The sequence below is a fragment of the Carcharodon carcharias genome, chromosome 14 (assembly GCF_017639515.1).
Source record: "Carcharodon carcharias isolate sCarCar2 chromosome 14, sCarCar2.pri, whole genome shotgun sequence".
NCBI lineage: Eukaryota > Metazoa > Chordata > Chondrichthyes > Lamniformes > Lamnidae > Carcharodon > Carcharodon carcharias.
Window position 1 is genome coordinate 17029532 of NC_054480.1, and position 27728 is coordinate 17057259.

Consider the following 27728-nt stretch of genomic DNA (forward strand, 5'->3'; position numbering starts at 1 on the left):
TCTATTACAAAGTTTGATTTATTCACAATAGCAATAATAACAAAATAAGTCAAAAAATATTTTTACAATGTGACTGCTGAATTTGTCAAATAAATTATACAGAATCATCTTAAATGCTGTATTGCTCAATACAGCATTTTAGACAAAGTTTTCACATTTTGATTTCTTGTTTCACTGGAGCAGAACACATTTCTGTTCCGAGCATTGAATTCCAAGAAAACAAACCGCCCCTTTTCACTCCCACCAAAACAAAATTCCAATGGGCTAAACCATTTGCTGTTCTTTCCATTTGCACATCATTCCAATGGACTATACCACTTCCGATGTTTGAAACGACTTGCCATTCATAACTGCTGGATATTAGGGTTCATTCTAGATAGGACACTCCCAGTGTAGAGTGCTGCTCATAGGGGGCACTTTTTAAAGAAAACACAGGACTGTAGATATTCTGGGCTGTGATTTCTTGTGTAGGGTCCCCTGGGAGTGCCGTCCCAAAAGCCCTCTAATCCCAAATGAGCAACACTCCTTACTGATTCCAATTACCTGGAATTCCCAGTCAAAGCATAGAACACCTGTGGATTTAGGGTTACCAACCCTGGAGTCTCAAGGAATCAAAGACGAACCTCCTGGGACATTGCTGTGTACAATGCTGGTGAAAAATACCAAGTGCATTTAAAATCTTGTTACTGTTCCTTTGTTGCCAAAATATTAGATTTGAAAAAAATATTTGCCTGAGTGGGGCGGCTGAAGGTGGGAGGTCATGTGATGAAACCTACAGGACTACATCCAACCGGAGTTGGCAACCCTAAATGAAGTTCAGGTCTTTAGCAATTCCTTTCGAGCTCGGATGATGGATTGAAGCCTGTGAATTACACATTCAGCAGCTATGGTTCCATGCAAGTTGGAAATGATTCAACTCTTTCTCACGGCGCCAGATTTAGACTGCGTTACAATTTCCATTGCGGCCTGATTTGAGCTCTGATTAGCCATCGTGGTATTGAACACTGACATTGTTGTAGTATTGCTTTAATGTTAAAGCTCACGCTGTTCCCAGGGGCAGGATGGAATATTATGAAAGACCAGTGCAGGAGGAATCTTCCATTCCATGACTGGATAGCTCTCTCATGTCCTGTGAGTTCCTGTGAACTAGATCCTGCTAGCTCTACCTATGACTCACTGAAAGCACAAAGGGGCACAAAGTTGCTTTTAAGCTTACTTTGCCGTTTTGTATTCAAAGTTACAATTTGATCCTAGGGGCTGACACACAACTATATTTCCTAACTCTGTTACCACTAAATGAAATTAGTTACTAAGAACAGGCGATACTGTAATGGCTCATTGCTTACCCTGATAACATTTGATGACACACTCAATGGTTCAATGCTGCCATGAATTTGATTTTTAATTACATGGTAACGCTTGAATCCAATAGGGAATTCAGAAGAAATGTTTTACCCAGGGAGTGGTTAGAATGTGAAATTATCTACTGCATGAAATAATTGACGCAAATAGCATAGATGCATCTAAATGGGAAGCTAGATAAAGACATGATGAGAAAGGAAGAGGAGGATATGTTGATAGCATTAGTTGAAGGGGGAGAGGAGGCTTAAGTGGCACATAAACATCGCCATGGACCAGTTGGGTCCGATGAACTGTATTTATGCTGGAGAAGCGATATAATTTTATGCTCCCAGTCAAGCAATGCCTTGATCTTGAAATTCTCATTTTTGTTTTCAAATCTCTCCATGGCCTGGCCTCTCACTATCACTGTAACCTCCTCCAGTGCCAAACCCTCTGTGATATCAGCTCTCATCTAATTCTGGCCTCTTGAGCATCTCCAATTTCAATCATTCCACCATTGATAGCTGTGCCTTCGGCTGCCTGGATCCCGAGATCTGAAATTCCCTCCCTAAACCTCTCCCCCTCTCACCTTCCACCTTTAAGACACTCCTTAAAACTTACTTCTTTAACCAAGCTTTTGGTCAACAGACCTAATATCTCCTTATGGGGCTCAGTGTGGTACTTTATGTTATAATGCTCTTGTAAAACATCTTGGGGTCTTTCATTATATTAAAGGCATATTATATAAGTTGCTGTTGTTATTGTTGTAAGACCCAAGGTTCAAAAGTGCCAGCAAGAAAAATAACTCTTGCTTTAGCTTTTGAAAGAAAAATCTTCACAACAAAATTTCAGTGCAAAGATAACTTATTTTTGAAATGGTAGTGGGAGATTTTTAACCAAACTTGCTGGGTGAGAATCTCATGGGATCAGATGGAATGCATGTTTCACACCAACCTACTATTGCTCTGCGTTGACTACAATCTAAAGTAAAATTGGCGCAGGATGTAAAAGCAGCGATGGTGGGGGTCAATGAGGCATGTCACCAAGTTATAAGGACCAGCAAGGTTCCAGGTCAGATTCTGCAGCCTGTACTGAGTTAACAAATTCCATCATGGATGATCATCAGATCATAAGACACTGGAGCAGGAATAGGTCATTCGACCCATCGAGCCTGCTCTGCCATTCAATAAGATCATGACTGATCTGACTGTGGCCTTAACTCCATTCTCTTGCCTGCCCCCATAAACCTTGACTCCCTTGTCAATCGGAAATCCCTTGAACTCAGCCTTGAATATATTCAATGACCCAGCCTCCACTCCTCTCTTTGGAAGAGAACTCCAAAGACTAACTGCTCATAGAGAATAAATTCCTCCTCATCTCTATCTTAAATGGAAGACCCATTAACTTTAAAATATGCCCTTTAGTTCTAGATTTCCCCTATATGAGGAAATATCCTCTCAGCATCTACCCTGAGAGGTCAAGCCCCCTCAGAGTCTTACATGAATCTTATATTGTACATACGATGGTCAGAGTGCTTCAGATGGCCTGAGAAATCCCTTGGCTAGAGGAGACTCAGGCTGCCCCCGATTTATATTCAGTGCTGGGTAAGGATAGAATTGGTCTGGACTAAGATGCCCTCACTATCAAATAGTCCTCCACCACTCAGTGTCTGGGCTCACACCTGCACAAAAGTTACTCAAGCGGCAGGTGAAATTCTGCCCCAAGCTCCTTCAAGAGTAGAAGGGAGCAAACAGGAAACCGTTTTAAAAGTGTTCTGGAATCATAATGTCCTTGTAGCAGAAAGTCAGCTGTGTTCTAACCTAAGGGACAGCAAGAGTGATAGACAAAGTGTGGCAGGAACCACAGTCAATACAACCTCAAACAAAGGAATCACTCCAAACAGTCGGTAAATCATTTCAACCTCAGGTTCCAACTCTCTGTGCTTTAATAGGTAAAATCAGAGACTCGGGGGAGATGTAGTCTAACGGGTTAATGAAAACTGATATGCTAATGAGACAGTATACATAATCGCAGGAAGTGATGCAATACCTCATGATCTTGCTTTCATTTTTAGACCTCATGGCAAGCTGAAGCACAGTAAGATAGTTCTCAAAGAGAAGTTAATGTCTTCCTTACCTCAGCAGACACCGTAAGTATTCTGTGTTAGCACAATGAGCCCAAGAGTTAGATTGGCCAAGGTTGCCCTGGAGTCACCAGGAGTTAGAGATAAATCTCCTGAATGTTGCTGCAAACAACACCCCTGGTTGAAAACTATAGAAGCATTGGTTAAAAAGTGCTTTGATTTTCAATTCCCTTGAACATTTTTATTTATGAATTATAAAGAATATTGGAGATAGGGCAAAAGGGAGCTGTTTGAGTGAGTCGGGCCAGGAGGTCATGTGATGGAACGCCTAGGACCATGTCTAACCAGAATAACCTGTTTCAAGCCTTCCTCCAACCTGCAAGACAATAGATTACAGTGCCCCATTCATTTTAACATTTAAGAAAACAGAAATTAACAAAGTGCAGCTCAACTGCACCAGAATAATAACTGTAGTAAATAACTTAAAGTGAAGTCCTCAACAACGATCCCTCCATTCTTTTGTTTGGGGTTAAAGTCCATCTGAGTTGAAATTTAGATGGCTGAGAGTCCCCATCATGTTGAAGTTAGCATGACGCTGGCTGCTTTGTAATCGGGCTTGTAGCATTTTCAAATGAGTCTTTTTGTCATTCATCTCATCCAGCCCCATCTCCTCAGTCATGAACAAGTAAGAGTTGATGGCTTCCCGCAGACCTGTGCTGATGGGCGACTCCTCTCCTGAATCCTTGTTGTCGTTGATCAAAACAGAGCTGAAAGAGAGAAAGAAGTTGAACAATGAGCTCTCCAGCAGGGTAAGAGCATCACAGGTGGTGTTTGGGCTTCAGGGAAGAAATAGGTCATAATGCACTCTGGAGCCGTGTACTTGTTCGGATTATATGGGCACTTTCTACTAGGGTGACCAACTCTTAAGAAATAAGATAAGGGGCACTTTGACCATGAGACTGGAGGGCTTGGGGTTCACCTTGATAAAGAAATCGCTCCTTCAGCATTGGAAAAGTCCAACTCTGTGCCTTCATCTCGGAGGATTGAGTTTCTACTTCAGCCCTCCCTTACCCATAAATTTTCTTACTCACAATTCCTACATAAAATTGCACACATCCATCCTCTTTCAACTCCCTCCGGTGACATTGGCCTCTAGATTTCTCTCCCAGCTCATTCTCCAATTTGGTTTTGAAAATTTTTGAGAAACTATTTGACTGTATCTTCTCTCCGCCCCCCACCCCCACCAGGAACCCTTCCAACAGCTTGCTAGCTCATTTCCCAGCTTTCTTTTCCTTTAGTGTGCTCTGAGTTGTCTCTCTTTAGGTGTGATGCATGTTGGAGATTGACATTGTTGATGTAAACGGTTGGCGTGCTTCATACCTGTCCACCTCGCTCCAGTTCAGCTGAGGCTTCTGCACCACGACTGGGTCTGGGTGTTGGCCCTGGGCAATAGGAGGCCCCTGAATGTGACATGGTTCCTTCAAGGTACAGCACAGTCCCTCACCAGATTCTGCAGAGGACAGAGAGAATGTAAGGTCAGCATGATGCAGAGAGGCATGGCCAACTTCAGATGTAAATCCATGTGACTTTCCTGACAGTCTGAAGAAAAGACTAAATAAATAATGTCTTGTCCGACGGACAGACATTTTCATATTTTCCCTCCCAACCTTGAACTCTCCATAAGCTTCAGCTCATCCATAACTCTGCTGCCAAACCCTAAATTGTACCAAGTCCTGTTCAACCACCACCCATATGCTCGCTGATCTACATTGGCATCCCCTTGCCCAGAGACAAAAAAAGGAGGGGTGCTGTTCGAAATGGAAATCTCTGACTGGGGCTTCCCTGAGGTTGGTGATAAGGCATGTTGTTGGGGCTGTGTTTGCCCAGTCATCACCGCTGAATTTGCCCTCTACGGCTGAGATGACACACACGATACAAAAAGCAAAACAAGGTCCTAACCCTGCACTGACGTTTCTCCTTCTATGTGACACCAAACTGACTCTAATGTTCAAAGAAAAGAACCCTACCTTTTGAATAATTTATTGCACTGTGTAATGCCATCATTCAAAATAGAAAAGGGGGAAATAAAAGGCATTGCAGAAGAAGAAAGCATGGTCTGGTGTGTGAATTGGAAGCAACTTAGATCCAATGATATTGCCATGAACTTGTTAATCATGCCCTCTATTGAGCAGCAGTGAAGGAATAAAATAAGGAATGAGAAAAAAAGTTTTGGTGTCGATTTAAAAGGCCTGTAAAGGTTTTTTTTTCATTTTTCCTGTTGTCAGTAGAAGCTAGCCTGATGAAAACTCTTGGGTGACACAATGCAAGAGGCTGAGAGCTGCTGTGAGATGTACCTGAGTAATAATCCACCATGTCATGCAGAGATGGGACAGTGAGTCGAGGGGAAATGTAGAACCAGCCATTGGGCAAGCGATTAATGCGGTAGTGTTTGATGGAATCCCATGAGGCGTTGTTGGATCGTCGAATAGACAACGAATAGGAACCTGCAGAAACAAGAGGAGAACATCAACATTCAGAGCTGTGGGAAAGCAATGAACAGAACGTCCACAATATTCCTTTCCCCAATCCCCAATCTGTAATTGGAAAAAGAACCAGGGGAGGTAAGGATTTTTTTTTCCCCAATGCCTTGTTACGATCTGGAATGCACTGCCTGGAAGGATGGTGGAAGCAATTTAGTAACAACTTTCCAAAAGGGATTTGTACTTAAAAAAGAGGAATTTGCACATCCAGGGGGACAGGGGGTAGAGCAGGCCCATTTGGGCTGAATGGCCTCCTTTGTTGTAGGATTTTAGGAGCGGGGCTGGTTGAAGGATAAATCTTAGGCAGGGCTTCTTTCTGTGTCAATCCAATTGAATAGGCATTTCAGAGCATTGGTTTAACAATTCTCTCCAAAAGGCAGTACCTCCAACAATGCAGCATTGCATCAGAACTGCATAATTGAGCCTATTGTGTTCAAGCCTTGAATGCACAACATTCTGACAGAGAAGCAACAGTGCTCACACTGATCCAAACAAACACTGTCATCTAATTTGGTCCTTACATTCCAATACCCCAATGATATGGGCACTCTCACCATCTAACAAGCCACCGTCTGGAAGTTGCTCGTGAGTCATACCCTGATATGAGTGTGGGGGTGCGGTCATGAGACCATAAGACCATAAGAAATAGGAGCAGAAATTAGGCCATTCGGCCCATCGAGTCTGCTCCGCCATTCAGTCATGGCTGATAAGTTTCTCAACCCCATTCTCGCGCCTTCTCCCCGTAACCCTTAATCCCCATACCAATCAAGAACCTATCTATCTCGGTCTTAAATACACTCAATGACCTGGCCTCCACAGCCTTCTGTGGCAATGAATTCCTTAGATTCACCACTCTCTGGTTAAAGTAGTTTCTTTGTGGAAGTTCCTGTCCTAGCTGAAAACAAATTGTGCTTAATTTCTGCGGCACAGTAAGAAATATCCTCCTCTGACTTTAAGTCAGTCTTTTGAAAGGTTTCCTGCAAAGCGATGGTGGTGGGGGTGGGGGGTGGTGGGAAAGCCAAGGCATAATTCACTTTCCGTCATCCATTTCCTGATCATTCAGAAGACGGTAACAACACCGGCTGCACTTCAAACAAACACTTTAGTTGGGTGTAAAGTGCTTTTGGAACTCCTGAGGCTGTGCCAGGACGCAATATAAATGCAAAATTTTTATTTGCATATGACTCACTTTCAGTAATGCCTTCCTCCCCAGACATTGAAATAGTGTGGTAATCCTGCTGCAGCAGCTGAAGGGTTAACGGGTTTCTCTCAGATGCTTTGTGAGGGTAAATGTTGTGGCACTCGATAGCATGCATCTGAAGTTGAGAGGGGCTGACTACACAAGGGGGGTCTGAAGAAGCAGCTTCCTGTCACCAGCTCGGCGTTTCAAGATTTACGCAAGGTGCCACCTGTTTGGTGGAGTGAGGTCTCACAGGTGCAGCCACTCAATACCGATAAGCACCTAGAAACCGGCTTTCACAGTAAAGAACTTCTATCTGGTTTCCTTTCTTTGTTATCTCTGGAGGACGTGGGTAGGCAGAGGGGAGGGAACATCTTCACGCTTCAATTTACAGACAAGACTTAAAGACTTCCTGAGTTCTATTTTGTTGATTCTTAATTAGTTTAAAATCTTTTAATAGCATTACAGTTATGATTTTACAATGCTTCCCGGAGTAACAATTTGTACTCACTAAAGCTGGATTGAATTATTTTAACAAATAATCTGACAATTGTTAACGTTTTAATCCTTACGTTGCTGAATAAATATAAACTTTGTAAAGCTATACAGTGAACGAGGTTACTAGTGTCTTCTAAGGATTAGTTATGGCAGGGTAAGAGTTATTCACTGTGTATAAGTGTGGAGCTTTTAATTCAGCAGAGTAAAGATGTGTAACTGTTTATTCAGCAGAGGATAGCTCACTGTGTAACTGTGTGGAGCTATTAATTCAGCAGGGTAAGGATTGCTCAGCGTGTAACTCTGGAGTTCTTCATTTCAAAAGAGTAACAATTTAAACTAATTTGTGACCAATTCAGCAGCATACTTGCTTACAGGTAGTAATGAAGTGTGATAAATATCTTCACCGTGAGGCTGACCACAACATCAGCTCAACATGATTAACTCATAGCCAGCTTCACATGCAAGTTATTTCCATCAGCTGATCTTACTGCTGGTTCGGGCCTTTACTATTTATTCAGGGCATCATCTAAAAGATCATTTCAAACAATTTCTGTATTAATACTAAGTGTTGAGACCTAAAAGATATCCCTGCATGTGATATGAATTTCCATCTGTTATCTCATTTTGAAATAATAGTACTGTTTGGTATAACCCTGTTGTAATTATCACTGAAGCTTGGTACAACTCTAACAAAGAAAGACTTGCATTTATATAGCTCCTTTCGCACCCACAGAATGCTCACACCACTTTACAGTTGTATTTTTGAGGTGTAGTCACTGTTGTAAGGCAGGAAATGCAGTAGCCAATTTATGTACAGGAGGCTCCTACGAACAGCAATGTGATAATGACCAAATAATCAGTTTTAGTGATATTGATTGAGGGATAATTATTGGCCAGGACGCCAGGAATAACTCCCCTGCTCTTCTCTGAAATAGTGCCAGAGGATTTTTTGCATACGCCAGAGAAGGCAGATGGGGGTTTGTTTTAATATCTCCTCCTGTGATGGTGCAGCATCCCGCAGCACTGCACTGGTCTGACAGACTGACTTTTCTGCTCAGGTCTTGATTGTGAGAATTGAACCCACAAATGGCTGGTGCGGAGACAAGAGTTCTACCAGCTGGGCCACAGCTGACAAAGAACTTTGTTCTGATTATTACTAAGGTCTTGCTGATCAATTCAATAAGGTCTTTTGAAGTGTGCAGAAAGCGTAAATGAATATTAAAGTCTAGGAATTGACTTGCAAGAATTTTTAGAAGCAGGAATGGAGAAATAGATGGGCTGGTAAGATGGGCAGAGCAGTGGCAAATGGAATTTAATCCTGAGAAGTGTGAGGTAATGCATTTCGGGAGGACTAACATGGCAAGGGAATACACAATGAATGGTAGGACCCTAGGAAGTACAGAGGATCAGAGGGACCTTGGTGTACATGTCCATAGATCCCTGAAGGCAGCAGCACAGGTAGATAAGGTGTTTAGGAAGATATATGGGATATTTGCCTTTATTAGCCAAGGCATTGAATATAAGAGCAGGGAGGTCATGTAGGAGCTGTATAAAATGCTAGTTAGCCCACTCCAGCTAGTTAGCTGGAGTACTGTGTGCAATTCTGGTTGCCACACTTTAGGAAGGATGTGATTGCACTGGAAAGGGTGCAAAGGAGATTCACCAGGATGGTGCCTGGGCTGGAACATTTCAGCTATGAAGAGAGACTGGATAGGCTAGGGTTGATTTCCTTAGAGAAGAGAAGGCTGGGAAGTGGGGTGGGGGGTGGGGGGAGAGACCTGATAGAGGTATACAACATTATATGGGGCATAGCTGGGGTAGGAATAGGAAGAAACTTTTCCCCTTAGCGGAGGTGTCAATAACCAAGGGGCATGGATTTAAGATAAGAGCCAGGAGGTTTAGAGGGGATTTGAGGAAATTTTTTTCACCCAGAGGGTGGTCGGAATCTGGAACACATTGTCTGAGGTGGTCCGAGAGGAAGGAACCCTCACAACATTTAAGTAGTATTTAGATGAGCACTTGAAACACCACAACATACAGGACTACGGGCCAAGCGCTGGAAAGTGGGATTAGAATAGATAGGTGCTTGATGGCCGGCACAGACACAATGGGCTGAAGGGCCTGTTTCTGCACTGGATAACTCTATGACTATGACTCTAATCAATTAGGGATATTTTTAGTGAGTGTGAGTTTTAATATTTTACAGACGTCATGATAATAGTTGTTCACTTCTACCTTTTGGTACCTACTAGTTTTCTAGTTCTGATTTATTTACTGCTGAGGGATTTTTTAAAAATGCCATTGGTAGTAATCATAAGCATGGAATAAATAAATAAATAGCTGCTGATAATGTTTCTCTGGCAGTCATTTTGCAGATCTTTCTTGCCTGACATGAAAGAGTTGACATCCCCACCCCCCACCAATTTCTACTCTGGGTCTTGCTTTACAGATTGAAATCTTCAAAAGTTGAGGCTAGTAGCTTGGTGATTGCATCAGTTTGTAAGAACTTACAGATGTGTTTCATACACATAGGATACTGGGCCTGTAAATCAGTGACACCACATTTCTGCCTCTACCGCCCTGCTTTACTCTAAACACAACACTCCTGTCTCGAAGGATAAATACTCATAACCCTGTTGGCATTTACATCTTTTGCCAAATATTTCCACATGCCATAAACAACATGGGGGCCAGTTAGCTCTGTTGACTAGTGTGCGGTTCAGAATAATTCCCATTCCTGCTGAAGTAGAATTGGGACCTGCCTCCTTGCCCTGGCCCTAATAGCAGAACATCAAGAAATAGGAGCAGGAGTAGACCAGATGGCCTGTCAAGCCTGCTCCGCCATTCAATACAATCATGGCTGATCTTGGGCTTCAACTCCATTTTCCCATCAGTTCCAATACCCCTTAATTCTCCGAGACAACAAAATCCATCCATCCCAGCCATAAGTGTATTCAGCAACTGAGCTTCCACAACCCTCTGAGGTAGAGAATTCCAAAGATTCACCACCCTTCGAGTAAAGTAATTTCTATCTCAGTCTTAAGTAATTGCCCCTTATCCTGACACTGCACCCCTGTGTTTTAGATTCCCTGACCAGCAAAAACAATCTCTCAGCATCAAGTCCCTTCAGAACGAGATTGCCTCTCATTCTTCTAAACTCTAGAGAGTGTAGGCCCTTTTTTTATTATTCGTTCATGGGATGTGGGTGTTGCTGGCTCAGCCAGCATTTATTGCCCAATTAAGAGTCAACCATATTGCTCTGGGTCTGGAGTCACATATAGGCCAGACCAAATAAGGGCATTTCCTTCCCTAATGAACATTAGTGAACCAGATGGGTTTTTATGACAATCAGCAATGGTCATCATTCGACTTTTAATTCCAGATTTTTTTTTATATTGGATTCAAATTCCACCATCTGCCATGGTGGGATTCGAACTCGGGTCCCCAGAGCATTACCCTGGGTCTCTGGATTACCCCCAGTCCAGTGACAATGCAACTATAACATCACCTTCCCCCTCTCATCATAAGTCAACCCCCTCATCCCAGGGACCAATTTTGAGAACCTTCGCTGTACTGCTTCCAATGCAAGTATATCCTTTCTTAAATATGGAGACCAAAACTACACAGTACTCCACATGCGGTCTCACCAAAACCCTGTAAAATTGTAGCAAGACTTCTTGCAATGGCAAATCACCACTGACTAAAGCTGCCAAGAAAATAGGTTCAGGAAGCATCAGCTGACAATGAGCCAAGGACCAGCCTTTGGGCAGAGAACACATGGAACGAAATAAGCAACATATGTTAGTGCTAGCACCAGGTTAATTGCCACATTTTCACCATGCCTGGGACTGATACCATGAATGAGGTCAGGGCTTGACTGCAACCAATACCATAAACAAATGATCGATTGTGTTATCACTCAAATCCACTCTGGAAAGCTATTTGTTTCTCCCGATAAGGGGTCGGCCATTTACGACTGAGATGAGGAGAAATTTCTTCACTCGGTAGGTTTTGAATCTTTGGAATTCCCTCCCTAGAGAGCTGTGGATATTCAGTCAATGAGTTTATTCAAGACAAAGAGTTATAGGTTTATGGACACTAAGGGAATCAAGGAACATGGGGATAAGGTAGGAAAATAGAGATGAGGTAAAGGATCAGCCCTGATCTTATTGGGCGGCAGAGCAGGTTCAAGGGGCTGTATGACCCACTCCTCCTATTTTCTGTGTCTTACGTTTCATGGAATTAAAAATGTAATGGAATTGAAGATTGCATCTGACTCAGAATGGACATTCTTTTTTCCTTTGCCTACCTTTCCTGGTCTGACTTTCTCTGATCATGAAGGCCCCCGACTTGTTGCTGGGCAACAATAGCAGCTCTTCTGCTTTCTCTCTGCTGATTCCTTCAAACAGCCACCTGTGGGTGGGAGGGGGAGGAGGGGGGAAAGAAAGAACAAAGAAAGTGAAATAGTGCAAAGGGGAGACGCAGCCAGTTTAATTCAGCCCCCACCAACTCTGTAATTTCCCACTACTCATACATGATATTGTTGCTGCACAACACTGAAAACATGATGTATTAGCATCCACCCGGACGTGTCTTGTTACACCCAATCACCTCAGCTGAAGAGGGCACAGAGTGAGTAGGTGGTAACGTAGAAAGACTTGTATTTATATAGTGTCTTTCATGACTTCAGGATGTCTCAAAGTGCTTTACAGTGAATTAAACACTTTTGAAGTGTAGCCACTGTTGCAAAGAAATGCAGCAGCCAATTTGCACATGGGTCTCACAACCAGCAATTTGATAATGACCAGATAATCTGCTTTTAGTGATATTGGTTGCAAGCTAAATATAGACCAGGACATCAGGGAGAATTCCCTTGCTCTTCAGTACCATAAAATGTACGTCCACAAATGAGAGAGTCGACAGGGTTTCAGCTTTACATCTTATTCAAAAGCCAGCACCTCTGACAGTGCAGCACTCACTCCGTACTGCACTAAGCGTCAGCCTACATTACTGGCTCACATCTCTGGGGTGGATGTCGAACTCAACACCTTCTAACTGAGATGAGAACACTACCCATTGAGCAAAAATCAACCTTTTGAAAGTGATAGTTTAAGGAAGCAATAAAAACATTGGATGCTGCAATGGAAAAGGGATTGAGAACTCTAAATGGCCATGTCTTTCATTCCTCCAACCACCAGTTTCCATTTCCAAAATAGAAATTTTCATCAGAAAGTCACCACAAATGTATGAACATAATTGCAGTTTAGAATATATGAAAGTTGAAGAACCCTCTTTACCTGTGATACACTTTTGCCACATAGTTGCAAGGGATGTGACATTCTTTGCCAGTTGTCATGGACACTACTTTCCACCAATCACCTTCCCTACAATTTAACAGAAAGGAAACTCGGTCAACAGAACTTCGCTCACATTTTGATCAGCCTGTTTTTGGGAGCAGGAGTTCAAAGCCTTTTCAGCTGCAGATTTTCCTAATGTCAGCACTGCTCATTTTCCACAGACTACAGTGAAAGATGCTGCAAGCAATTCATTAAAATCGTACCGTGCGTGGACTTAACAAAAATGCTAAAGGTTGCACTCCCTCTAACTAGAAGCTGGCTTTAGACACATTCAAAATACTAAAAGGGGTAATTCTGGATGTGCAAATATAGGGATTGCTTGTCTGTGTACGAGCTTTCAGCCAGTGTTCATATTTCATTCCATGCAGACTTTTATTGTAACTAGAGAGAGTGTATTAATTGTTTATATTACAATTGGCTAGTTGTTTCAACTGTGCAAGTACACAGCCAGAGTGGATACTTTTTGAAACACTGCAAACCCTTCAATTAATGTTGCCCTTCAAATAGCTGACAACGGAATACATTGATGCCTTGTTGCCAACTCAGGTTGGGGGCATTCCTGGAGGTGTTGTCACATGGCCTCCCACTACCAAGAGCCCCAGGCTCCCGCCATTGTTTACCGTATACATCCATCGTCATGGCACACCACCTTCCCAATCCAATGGTAAAGCAAACAGATTCTTAATCATCCTGACTAGATTATTCTCAACCATTAGTCAAATAGCTTCCCCTCCCCCCACCCCCCCATTGCCAATAAAGGCAAGTGTTTAAAGAAAATTGGGAGGGGCGAGAGGGAAGCTCAGAATTTAATAAATACCCCCAACACATTTCCCCAGGATTGCTCCAGGAGAGCTCAAGACAATCTTCGAGGGTGGTAACTATAATGCTGCTAATATCCCACACCACGTCCTCAATCCGATGAGATCCAGGAAGGTCAGATTGACAGGATTCCCAGGTGAATTCTTTCTTGAAGCCACCTTTTGAAATATTTAAGATCCTGCGGGGTCTTGACAGGGTGGATGTGGAGAGGAGGTTTCCTCTGGTGGGAGAATCTCGAATTAGGGGTCACTGCTTTAAATGAAGGGGTCGTCCATTTAAGACAGATGAGATTTTTTCTCTCTCAGAGGATAGGGCATCTTTGGAAGCCCCTTCCTCAAAAGGCAGTGGAAGCAGAGTCCTTGAGTATTTTTCAGGCAGAGGTAGATGGGTGAAAGGTTATTAAGGGTAGGCAGGAGGTTACAGTCAGATCAGCCATGATCTAATTGAATGGCGGAGCAGGCTCGAAGGGCTGAGTGACCTACTCCTGCTTCTAATTCCTACGTTTGTACATAGATGCACTGCCGGAGGCAGGAAAGTAAAGGGAGGCCCTTGATCACACCATAGATTTTATTGGTGAGTGGCCCAAGCATGTAGATTCTTGCCTTTCTGGTTGGAGGCCTGTCTGGGTACGCTTTTTCACACAGCGCAGGAAAACCGATCAACAGAATCATTCAGCTATGTTCTAAAGGCTTAATTGCTGAACTCACAGTAAAAGCGGGTACATAGCAGCTTCACATGTAGTAATACTTACTCGCTAATAACATTCAGCCTCTCGCCCACACTAATAACAGGTTCAGAATTGGATGTCGATGGATAATTATACAGTGCCACCACCATCATAATTTTGCTAATATCTAGAAAAAGAAAACAATTTTGAAAACATTAGAAACCTTTCTTTTAAGTAAAATCAGGGTTAGCATAAAGGTATTAACCACTGCAAAAAAGCAAAATGGCCACCCCATCTCTTCTCATTATTTCTCCACATACAAGAGCCTACAAATGACTTCAGGCGAGCATCTAACACTTTGTATGGATAAAATCTCTGTCATATGACTGCATTAAGTATTTCCCTGTTGATATCACCAGCTATAATTTTGCACCAAATATCCTTAATAACATGCAGCAATTCTGGTGTTAACTTTACATAGCTTGCACCTAAAGGCTAGAATGGCTAGAAAGAAACCAGGCCCTTCTTGGAGTTTATATTTGGCTTGAGGTTAAGTATAGCTGTTCAACTGCATTGAACTATCTGTGTATTTTGAGAAAGCGGGGGTGCCAATTTTGAGACTCAGCAGATATGGAGGTGTTAAAGACATCTCGTTTGTTGATGAGCGTAATTCCAGTCAACAGAAGTAAAATTACACTCATCTACAAGTATTGATAATCACATTAACGAGCAAGTAGGCTACACAATTATAAAACAAAAAAAGTTGTCTTTAATCATCGGAACATAGGACCAGGTGTAGGCAATTTAGCCCCTTGTGCCTTTTCTGCTATTCAATGGGATCAAGGAAGATCTGTGACCTAACTCCATTTACCATTCCTTGGCCCATAATACCTTTGGTACAAAAAAAAAATCTATCAATCTCAGTTCTAAAATTAACAATTGACCTGGAGTCACTGCCGTTTGCAGGAGAAAGTCCCAAACTTCTAGCATCATTTTCGTGTAGGGCATTACTTAACTTCACTTCTGAAAGGTCTGGCTCTAATTTTTACCATGCCCTACAACCCTAGGCTCTCCAAGCAGCGAGAATGGGCTCTCCCTATCTACTCGCAGTTCTCCTTATTATCAGTCATCTCACCAATGTGGTTTCAATTATTCTCAGGAAGTGGGTAACATTGGCATGCACACAATTTATTGCCCACCTTTGGTTGCCCTGTGAAGGGAGCGATGGGCCTACGTCTTGCGCAGCTGCAGTCTTTGCAGTGCTCCTACAATGATGCTAGCTGGGCATGGGTGTTAATGATATTTTGTTCTGGGGAAGGGAAAGAGGCTCAAGTTGAAAGGTTAGATTTTGACTTTTACCAGCTAGAACTAAATGGGTGGTTGCACACTTTCCTGGAAAGACTGAACGGCTAAAAGGCAAGAGGCTGATCCTCTATTCCTAGTTTACTTCATGGTGACGAAAGTTACACAATCTACCCCGGGCTGTGGCCTATATACTGGGGTGATCTATATGCCGGTCAACATGATAGTTTCTCAACTGGGTTTCTTACCATTACAATTTACAAACAGTTTTACTCACAGGAGCCAAAGCAAATTGACCTTTGGAAGTGACACTAATGATTATGAACTGAGCTCTGAAAGACAAAGTCTGACACTGTTGGCCTTGTGTGTGGAGGGCAGGGGGGTATGGAAGAAGAGCGGTGTTGGTGGGGGGACCGGTGGTGGGGAGGCACTGGTTAGTATATGTGTTGGGTTAGGGTAAGCCTGGTGCAATCACTGATACACTACCAGCTTGGCTCTGTATAAGTAGCTCTACCTGTCCCACCACCCCCCCTTAAACCAGCTTATATTTCACCTCCTTTCTATTTTTCCTCTGTTCTGTTGAAGACTCATACGGACTCGAAACGTTAACCGTGCTCCTCTCCGCAGATGCTGTCAGACCTGCTGAGTTTTTCCAGGTATTTTTATTTTTGTTTTGGATTTCCAGCATCCGCGGTTTTTTGCTTTTATATAAGTAGTGACAGTCTCTGTGCCCACTGTAACAATAGAGCCATTAGCACCTAGCAGACCTCATTGTCTTTCTTAATAAAACAAACACATACCTGCATCGGTTTTGTTGAAACAACTCAAATTGAGTTTGGCACAGAGAAATACTGAATCATAAAATCATGCAGGTGGAGGCCATTCAGCCCACTGCATCAAAGCCAACTCTTAGAATGAGTTATTCAACTACTCCAACCTAACCTTGCAATGTTATTTTTCTTTTCAAGTTTTTATCTGATTCCCTTTTGAAAGTTTTCTGTTTCCACAGCCCTTTCAGGCATTGCATTCACAGCAACTTTGAGTAAAAAAAAACCTCATCTCTCCCCTGGATTTTTTTGCCAATTACCTTAACTCTGATCTATGGTTACCGACCCTCCTGCCGGTGGGAACAGTTTCTTCCTATCTACTCTTTCAAAGCCCCTCATAATTTTGTGCACCTCCATCAAATATCACCATAACCTTCTTGCTCTCAGGAGAGTAACCCCAACTTTATTTTTGAAAGATATACTTTATTCATAAAATATCTGAGCAAACATTACAAAACATTTCTAAATGGCCATCACAGAAAGTGCAATCAGATTCAACTTTTCCACATGGATCACGAGGTGCTTCAATACAATCAATGAATATTACAATCATTTCAATATGGTCATTACAGATACTCAGACAATGGTATTGGAGTTATCAACATACATCATGTTGCATTCTGAGATGCTTCAATACAATTATAGTACAATTAGTAGTCAATGCATACATTCATTGTGAGCTGTATAGCCCGAGGGGGTTTATACAATTCACAGCCCCTCAGTGCACTATGGCAGAAAGGTCTTAGACAGCCACCTTTCCCCATTGCACTTTTGCGGCGGTTGCCCCAAGCTTTAGCCCCAACTTCTCTTGTTTACCCAAGTCCCTCGCCTGTGGTACCGTAAATCTAGTAAGCCTAGATGTTCTTTTTCCAGGTCCTTGACATCCATTCTAAAGTGTGGTGTATAGAATTGGACACACTACTCCAGCTGAGGCCTAACCAATGATTCATAAATGTTAACATAATTTTTGCTCACTGTGCTTCTATTTATAATGCCGCATGCCTTTTTTTTAAAAAATAAACAACTTCATCAAGTTGACAAGTTCATTTGTGGTTCACTGGTGTGTTTGAATCATCCATCTTAATACAACCATTTTGCATTGCAAATGAACAAAATGAAGGGGCCAGGCTGGCAAAGCTCACTCTGCTTTGACTATATGGGAGTGTCAGTCTTTAACTGGAGCGCGGTGGAAAATTTCAAAACGTACTCGGGCCGAAAAAGAAATTTGCATCAGCTTTTTCCATTGTCTCCTGAATACCTGTTCGTTGAGGTTAGAGTGTTTTAGGGGTTCCTGGCCCAGGTCTCACATCGAGCAGAGGGGTGATTGATTGCCTGGTAGCCACATCAGCAACTTTTCAGATCTGGCCGACAGGGTATGGAAGGCGATACGGGGCAGTTACTGGAAAATCTGAAGGCAGCACTCTTGTTGTTAGCAGCATATAGTGACACCATTATCCCCAGCTGGAGCAGCAATTGTCCACTCAATAACATCTGGAGACCGCACTGCCATAAGGGGCCCTGTTTCTGTGCTGTACATTCCATGTAATTCTACGTAAAATCCTCCCGCAAAGGTTACAGAGCAGTGGCCAGGATGAGGTACCTTGGTGGAAAGTTACCCTCGCCACCCCCACCCCCTTCATTCCCTTGCCAACAAAAAGTACATCTTACCTGTCGAGAGCTGGTTGACTGGGTTTGATGGATTCATTGCCATAGTTTGATGCCTGGACTTGCTTGGTCGGCTGCCCATACCTTCCAGGCCAGTGAACTGTTTTTCAATGTATTAAATAGGAGAAGCTGTAAAATGAAGGAAGAGTAGCTGAGTGCTCGTGATTCAATGCTTCTCATTGAATGCTTCCTTCTGATGCACATTAAATGCACGTGTGAGAGCCCAGACAGTAAGTGTACATAGGGTGATTGCTGATTTTAACCCCATCCTCATAAATACATCTTCAACCAGTATCACAGAACAATGACCAGGAGCTGATAGCCCCCACCCCTGTCATTCAACTTCATTGCCATCGTTGAATTGCCCCACCACTAACATACTGGGGTTATCATTGGCTAGAAACTTAAGTGGATAGCCGGCCACACACACACACACACACACACACACACACACAAACACACACACACACACACACACACCTTGCAGACATTTCTATGCTAAGTATGAGAGACGTGCAACTTGAAGCGTTCCAAACAAGAGAAAGAGTGGCAGTAAGTCAAGATGATATTTGATCGATAAAGTCTCCGATTTTCAAAATGATACTGTTTTTCCTCGATCTTCTCTTCTTTATGCTACATACAATATCCTGGGTGACAGTTGCTGCCCACTAGTTTGTTCCTAAGCCTCTTGGTGCTGCTATTTAGCTTGAGAGAACAAGCAGGAGTCTTTCTCAAAACAGCCTCTGGAAAGGACCTGTGATAAATATCATTCAGTGAATTATTGATTTTAATATGTTGCCATTAACTCATCTGCAGTATTCATACACGCCTTATTTCTACAGCCTACTATCTTCAAGAGTCTAAGCTGTGCTTTCTGTCAGTGGAATTAAATTCACTTGTGGGCCCATTTTTAAAATTCTGCTGGCAGCTTTGATTTTAAAAGAAGGTTTAATTTGCAAACTTATAGAAAACATTTAACCTCATTTTCACCAGTGTATACGCACTATATTTATTAAGTTAAATTTGCATTTATACCTATTTGCATATTCTAGGGGTGCAGTAGCTAATGGTCACATGACTGGATGAGTAATCTAGAGGCCCAGAGGCGGCACTGGAGACATGAGTTCAAATCCTACATTGGCAAATGGGGAATTTAAATTCAATTCAGTTAATAAATCTGGAACAAATTGCTATTCTTGTTTAAAAAAATGATCATGAAAATTCCTGATTGCTATTAAAAATCCAACTAGTTCATTTCCTTTATGGAAGGAAATTTGCTATCCTTACCTGGTCTGGGCTACGTGTGATGCTAGACCCACAGCAGTGTGGTTGACTCTTAACTGCCCTCTGAAATAACCTAACATGGCACTCAGTTGTAAGAAGCTGCTACAGAAACCGTGGGTGCCTCCCACATGGACTGCAGCGGTTCAAGAAGGTGGCTCACCACCACCTTCTCAAGGCCGATAAGGAGTGGACAATGGATGCTGGCCTAGCCAGCGGCACTCAAATCCCAAAGACTGAATTAAAAACAAAATTCAAACATTTTGAGTCTTTCACACTTCAAAGCATCAGAAGTAATGGAAATAAGAAAAGCATTCGTTTTAAGTCTGTTTCATTCTGACGTGCAGCCATGAGGCTTTCCTAATTAACTGCACCTCCAATGGACTTTAGAGTGTCCTTCTTACAGAAATTAGATTTTGCAGCCTTGGAGAAAATGGTCGCTTTAAATACAATGGCAGCAGCAGAATAGATTGCACCCATTTCTGGTGATAAACCAGCCTGTCCGCTTACTTATCCCAAGGAGTGCCAGAGGAGATCTGCCAATGCTCACATCTCCTCTTCTGTGATATTATTATAGTTTGTGTTAATACATAGTGTGGTGCACAATGTTACTCAACAGGTATCCTTGGAAATTGGGCTAAATTGGCCCAGACCAAATACTAGGGTCATGTGGTTGTGTATTGTGTGGTTTTCCATTTCTTGCACTTTACATAAGAGCATAAGAACTAGGAGCAGGGGTAGGCAATTCAGCCCCTCGAGCCTGCCCCACCATTCATTACGATCATGGCTGATCTCATTTCGGCCTCAAGTTCAATTTCCCGCCCTCTCCCCATAACCTTTCGACCCGTTACTACTTAAAAATCTGCCGACCTCCTCCTTAAATTTATTCAGCGTCCCAGCATCCACTGCACTCTGAGGTAGTGAATTCCACAGATTCACGACCCTTTGAGAAAAGTAATTCCTCCTCATCTCTGATTTAAATCTACCACCCCTTAGCCTAAAACTATGGCCTCTCGTTCTAGAATGACCCACAAGAGGAAACATCTGCTCCACGTCTACTTTGTCTATCCCCTTTGGCATCTTATATACCTCAATTAGATCTTCTCTCATCCTTCTAAACTCTAGCAAGTATAGGCCTAAACTGTTCAATTTCTCCTCATTAGACAAGCCCAGCATCTCTGGAATCAATCTAGTGAACCTCCTCTGAACCACCTCCAGTGCAACTACATCCTTCCTCAAGTAAGGGGACCAAAACTGTGCACAGTACTCCAGGTGCGGTCTCACCAATGCCTTGTACAGTTGCAACAAGACTTCCCTATTTTTATACTCTATTCCTTTCGCAGTAAATGCGAAAATTCCATTTGCCTTCCTTATTACCTGCTGTACCTGCATATTAGCTTTCAACAAATCATGTACAAGGATACCCAGATCCCTCTGCACTGAAGCAATCTGAAATTTCTCTTCATTTAAATAATAAGTCGCCTTTTTATTCTCCTGACCAAAATGAATAACCTCACACTTATCCACGTTAAACTCCATCTGCCAAATTTTGGCCCATTTGCCTAACCTGTCCATATCCATTTGTAAATTTCTTATTTCTTCATTGTAACTTACTTACCCACCTATTTTGGTGTTATCTGCATTTACATCTTTTCTTAGTCTCAAACTGTGCAAAAACATCTTGTGACGGTGTGGCCAGCTCATCCTACCAGCTGACAGATTTAGAAATTCATGGCTATTATTATCTTTTTTAAACTTCATTGGAATCATTAAGTAAAGAATGCGTGAAGCAACAGTGCAAATCTCCATAAAAGTAAAGAAAGACTCCCCAAGTTGCTTGTACGCTGCTTTCTATAGGTAAGGTTGCTTAGTGAATTCAGTTGTTTTGTTCTTAAATTATTTTTAAAATTACATGTCATGAAACAAAGTTTTATTGGAAATTGCCTTATTTCATACTCAGTGCAGTATAAGGACAGCGAATTGTATGAAGTTCCATCTTTCGGATGAGTTATTAAACCGGGGGGTTTGCTTGCCTCTTCCCAGTCTTCCGGTCAATATTTATCTTTTAACCAACACCAGGATTAAATAGTTTATCTGATTATTATCACGTCATGATTGTGAGACCTTGCTGTGTGCAAATTGGCTGCCCTGTTCCCTACCTTACTTCTTGAAGTATAATCATTGTTGTATTTCATTGGTTGTAAAGCCCTTTGAGGTTGTGAAATGCGTTATGGAAATGCAAGCTCTCACTGGTACTTAGTGAACGATTTAGTCTGCCCATGTGAACAACGTGCAAACCATATGAAGCCAGTCACAAGCTCTGTAGAAAAAACTGTGGAGAGTCACAGAATGGATACAAATAAAAACTGAGCTGAAAGAGACTGACATGCAACATACATACGTGAATATGCTAATATGTGTACACTGAGACACATGAAGTGATGTACAGTTGCACACTCAAATAGATTGATACACAAATAAAGACTGATATAGGTACATAGAAAGATGGCCATACATGACCCAAAGTCACATAAAAGACAAGCATGCCTATGCATATAAATACATTGACACGCACACTCACACACATTTATGAACTGGCATAGACGTATGTGCAGATTGGTAACTAGTGAAGTACAGAATGAGGGGAAGCGAGAACACAGGACTGAAGCTTGCCGGTAAAATAACAAACCCCAGAAAGGATTGTAGACTGTAACAAACTGTGCAATAAATTAATACTTAATCTGCAAGTTTTAAATAAATAGCTCAGAGAGCAAAATGGTGGATACAGTCCATCAAAATGGAGTCATTTATTAAACCGGTGCGGATATCATAGGGTTAGTACAGTAACACATTTAACAGAGGGTAGAATGTGGAAGACCAGCCAGGAGTCCATTGGAATAGCCAAGTCTAGAGGTAACAAAGGAATAGCTGAGGGTTTCAGCATGATCATAAGTCAATTAACAGGAAACCTTAAATTCTTCAGGTTCCTATGGCGCTCTCCACCACCCCCCCCCCCCAACCCCCCCACCCCATCCTAGTTTCCCCCCTCTTCTCCTGAAAGCATCGACTTGTTCTAGAATCATCTGTTGCCTTCTGGTGCTTGACACGTGGCCATTCACAAAATGTAAACTAAACAGGAAGCGCTGAGAGGCTATTCAAATTCTGAGCAGAATGCCACAGACCCCGCTTTGAATTGAGATCCTTAAAGTTTACACTTTCCAGCATGAGTCACGGGAACAAGAGCCGTGGCTGATTCCCCCCTCCCCACCTCCCTCACTACAGCCCCTTCCCCCCTGTCACCACAGCCAATAGATATTGAGATCAATTGCACCAATTATGGCTGCAGTTGTGATCAGCAGTCTCAGCTAAGGCCTGGGAACTGAGCCTAGGGCTTTACCTGTTCAGTTTGGCACAGGAGAAGATGAGAGAGTGTATTTGCCCACCAAAGCATCAGATGAGATAGAAACATAAATATCAATCAATGCCATCCTGGGGACATTTTAACTTAGTGGGGAGGGGGGAGGGGTCAGAATCCAAAAATAAGAGTTATAAGATAGTCACTAATAAATAGTGACTAATAAATCCAATAGGGAATTTGGAAAAAAAGTCTTCACCCAGAGCATGCATAGAATGTGGAACTTGCTCCCACGTGGAATAGTTGAGGCAAACAGCATCTACCATTTAAATAGAAACTGGATAAATATAAGAGCAAGAATGGGTTATGCTGATAGGGTTGGATAAAGTAGGATAGGAGGAAGCTTGTGTGAAGTATAATTGTTGGTATAGACCAGTTGAACCTGTTTCTCTCCTGTACATTCTATGTATTCCTATCTCGTCATACCAAGTAAAGAAAATGGATAAAAACAAAAAAACTGCGGATGCTGGAAATCCAAAACAAAAACAGAATTACCTGGAAAAACTCAGCAGGTCTGGCAGCATCGGCGGAGAAGAAAAGAGTTGACGTTTCGAGTCCTCATGACCCTTCGACAGAACCAGTTCTGTCGAAGGGTCATGAGGACTCGAAACGTCAACTCTTTTCTTCTCCGCCGATGCTGCCAGACCTGCTGAGTTTTTCCAAAGAAAATGGATAAGCAGCTAGTTGATAAGAATCCTAATGTCTGGGCTGATATCATCAAACTTGCATTGTAAAATTAGCATACCTTTTAGCCTTTTTCGATTCCTTCACCCCACCCCACCCCCACTGGGGCTATCTGTACCTTGCTTGTCCTGCTTTTTAACCTTAATTAGCACATTCCTTAGATAGTATCACCACCTTCAACACCCCTTTGTCCTTTTGTCTGTGACATCTTTTGGTTATCTCCACCTATCACTGGCCCTCTATCCAGCTCTACTTGTCCCATCACCTCCTCTTAAAGCAGCTTATATTTCTACTATTCTCTCTTCTATCTCTACTTAGTTCTGTTGAAGGGTCATTCGGACTCGAAACATTAACTGCGTTCCTCTCCGCAGATGCTGCCAGACCTGCTGAGTTTTTCCAGGTATTTTTGTTTTTGTATTGTAAAATTATTGCTGGTTAGGAATTTTTAAAAAAAACAATTGATTCTTGGTGATAAGACCACTTTGACTAGTAGACACTTTCTTTTTCGCTCTCTTTTTTCAGTCCTCTTGAGTAAGCTCAATATACGAGTGGGAGGATGTACCTAACCACAGTTTATTGTACAACCAAACCAAGTTTCCAACCACAGTGAGCTGCACGATCAGCTCAGGCAGATGCAACATTGGCAACCAGATGGATAAATTCTGGTCTCAAGTTAGTTAGGGTCTCCCCCTCACTTGCATCAGCATACCCATGCATCAATGACCCTCAGTCTAAATCTTCTGATATTAACAGTGGACTTAAGGCGCTGCTAAAGGGGAATGCAACTGACACTTTTATTATAGCTCTATCTGCCTTACAGCCATGCATGCACCATTCTGGCCTTATTCAGCAAAGAAGCCTTGAAACGTTTGCACGCGTAAGAGAAATCACTTTGTCAAGTGAACAGGATATTGCTAAATGTTCAAAATGTTCAACCAAAATGTTTGGTGGGTGATAACTGGAGAATATGATAATGCTGCAGTTCCAAGTGCAAATCAGCTCATACTGTAACCAGGTCAGGGAAGGCTCTGCATTTTTGTTTGACACAAAAACAGTTATTGCAGAGCACACGTAAGGGGAAAATGTTAGCAAGTCATGTTTGTGTGTCAATGTTTAGGTACCTCTAGCAGCACACTAAAAGGCAATGTGAATTTCTCACAGTGACATTAAAATATCCATTTCACAATGAAATGTACCTGACAACTGAAGAGTAAAGGCAGCAGCACCAATCCTAGTCATATCAAATTGTCAATGCTGGTTTCTATGTTGAATTGTTTAAAGTATTAATAAATAGAAAATAGGTGTGGGTGTGTGTGCGTGTGTATGTGTGTGTGTGTGTGTGTAGAAAATCAAGCCTGCCTACTTGCTGTCAAACTTTCTGCAAGTCCTGCAGCACAGGAGGAGGTCATTCAGCACATTATGCCTGTGTCAGCTCTTTGAAAGAGTTATCCAAATAGTCCCACTCCCTTGCTCTTTTTCCCAAAGCCCAGAATATTTCTCCTTTTCCAGTGCATACCTAATTCTCCTTAGGTAGTTGACATTGAATCTGCTTCTGCCTTTCAAATAGCGCATTCCAGGTTACAACAATTCGTTGTGTTTAAAAAAAATAGTGTCCTTATCTCCCCCCTTGGTACTTTGTCAAAAAACTGCAGAACATCAACAGATTCTGGGATTACCCTGAGAACCTGAATGGCATGTGCATGAGCAGATGCAAATCCCTAGCAGCATCAGGATTTCAAGTTTTGCTAACATCCTGTAAGCTGAGACAGACAGGAAAGGAGCTGGGCTGGAGAAGCCGGCTCTCACCTCCAGAATATCAGACAAGTGCAGCAGAAGTACAGATAGGGCAATCAGCTTTTATGACCATGAGTCTGCAGTTACTAAGATTCTTGTATTAGGCACTGAATAATTGGTAGTGGTGGGGAGGGGGAGGATGCAGTAGGAGATAGCAGAGAAAACTTGCAGGCAAATTACAGAAAGATGCAAGAATTTAAGAGTAACAATGATAAGGGAGAACTGGGAAAGTAAGTAAGTGCAAAGAGAAAATAAGAGGATGAATTCCTGAAATGTGTGTTAATTGTGTTTAATTGGTAGTAGCCATAAAGTGGCGATTCACTTGAGCTCCCATAAATAGACACTGACTAAAGCATTGGTTGTTGGGTTAAGGAGGTGTATGCTTGTAATGTGTAACTCTGTAAATAAATATAAAAATATGTAAAGATTGGCTCCAGTCCAGTTCTATCCTTCACTGACTGGCTTTCTGGAGTGGAACTGTGTACAACTTAATTTGCTTGACAAGTATGTTTCTAGCCCAACGAGGAAGGAAGCAATGCAGGACCTAGTTCAGGGGAATGAAGGGGAATGATCTGGAGATTGTTTCAGTGGGGGAACGTTTGGGAGAACCCACCTGCTCTTCTTCAAATTTTGCCATGGGATTTTAAACTTCAAGGAGAATAAAGTGTACCTTGGCAACGATGTATTTGGATGACAAAGAACCTTAGTCCCAAGTAATTGACATCTAAGACATCCCTTTATCCACTTAAAGGCAGGTGGGCCAATTCAGAAAGACAAGTTAACCCTTTGAGTGCTGAAAGAAAATTTTGCTTTTCCAAATAACATAGCACTTTGCATTGACATAACATTCCAAAGTTCCCCGCATTTCTGATAAAACTTTTATTAATCAGAATTTAGAATAATGGAAATAGAGTTAGGGTGTCTGATTAGTTAGCCTGGAGGGAATGAACCAGACCATTGGGTTCAAAATGTATTTTTAATTTTTGTACAGGGGTTTTGAAAATACACTCAGTGCTCTGCTCTACTCTGTTTCCATTTCACACGTTAAACTTAAGTAAAGCTTCTTATGAAATGCACTTTGTCCAACAGCATAGACCTCTCGATTTCTCAGTGCACGCCTGGACTTTGTCCAAGTCTCTCAATATTTATGTTAGCAGATTCCAAAAGTGACTCAACTTTCAGTGACCAACAAGATACAAAACAGCAACCTCCTCCTCCTGCTCCTCATTCTGTAATTCTCTAACTTAGTCTTAACTATTTGCCTTGGGATAACTTGCAGTTGTAGAGAATAGCTAAGTTCAGTTCAAGCCACTCTACCCACCTGATCCAGAACTGCCTCGATTTTAAATGCTAAATGTGCCATATAAATATAAGTTGTCGGCAATTGCACTAAATTGGCTTAGAGTGAATAACAAGGTCAAAATGTTTTAAGAGCTTAAAACTCGGACGCCACTAAACTCAGACACCCTGCCTCACACTGTAACAACTTTGCAAAGACTGTTACAAAACTTGTACCTGGTAATAATGAAATCTTTGCTAAATTGCATACCTTTGGGCACATGACCAGCGTGATATGAATAAAAACTGTTTCTCCTAGGTTAGTACCGCTTCCCCACCAATGTTCTCTACAAGTCTCATGTAGCGTATATAATGTTACACAATAGGCTGGGGCTGAACACACTGTTGTGGCAGTGTAGAGGAGGGCTTTGCTCTGTGTCTAAGCACGCTACATCTGACCTGGGAGAGTCATGCGTGAAATCCGCCATCACTCATATCTCACGCTGATGGACACAAACTTTACACATGCAAAAAAAGCTTTGATACCAGAGAAACATAATGAAAAGAGAACTTTTCTACACCTTTGCCTTCAATTTTCTCCTCACTCCAGGTAAAATATGTAATGTTTAATACTTACACATTGTCTCTCCTCCTTCTTGAGGCAAGTGATACCTTCTCTAGTGGATATTTTTCTCCTGAAGATCGCACCCGTGTCACCAGCTAGAACACACAACACCCAATGACCAGTTAATCCAATAAAGCCCCTCCTGGGATGATGAAGTCAGAGTATTGATGTATTCTCGAGTCTGAAAGCAGCCTTCGTGTGACAGTGCTAACAATGTGTTCAACGAACAGTTAAAGGAGAATGAGTCAGTATGCAGCTGTTGCTGGGGGTGTCTCCAGCGTGTGCAGTGCTGTATGATGACGTGCTGGTTTAGACTTCCAGCGTTTATGTGACTGGTCTTTGCCTAATATCTCTGTTATGTGTTTCCTGTGA

General features: G+C 42.2%; 1 protein-coding gene across 1 annotated transcript; it reads right to left on the bottom strand.

Moving 5' to 3' along the window:
* On the bottom strand, positions 1 to 27648 carry LOC121287360 (src-like-adapter 2). The gene is made up of 8 exons (XM_041205161.1): positions 27369 to 27648; positions 18283 to 18408; positions 14570 to 14672; positions 12940 to 13026; positions 11952 to 12055; positions 5779 to 5928; positions 4805 to 4934; positions 1 to 4191 (listed from the first exon to the last, which is right to left on the bottom strand). Exons 2-8 carry the CDS (start codon positions 18359 to 18361, stop codon positions 3954 to 3956), a joined length of 891 nt encoding a protein of 296 aa, XP_041061095.1. The 5' UTR covers positions 18362 to 18408; positions 27369 to 27648; the 3' UTR covers positions 1 to 3953.
* Between the last annotated feature and the right edge of the window lie 80 nt (positions 27649 to 27728).

Excerpts from the sequence above, each read along its gene's own strand:
- LOC121287360 (XM_041205161.1), bottom strand. The coding sequence starts at position 18,361 with ATGGGCAGCCGACCAAGCAAGTCCAGGCATCAAACTATGGCAATGAAT. Across the intron at positions 14,673-18,282 it reads AGTCAACCAGCTCTCGACAG|ATATTAGCAAAATTATGATG; the intron begins GTAAGATGTACT and ends TTCTTTTTCTAG. Across the intron at positions 5,929-11,951 it reads AGAAAGTCAGACCAGGAAAG|GTTCCTATTCGTTGTCTATT; the intron begins GTAGGCAAAGGA and ends TTGTTTCTGCAG.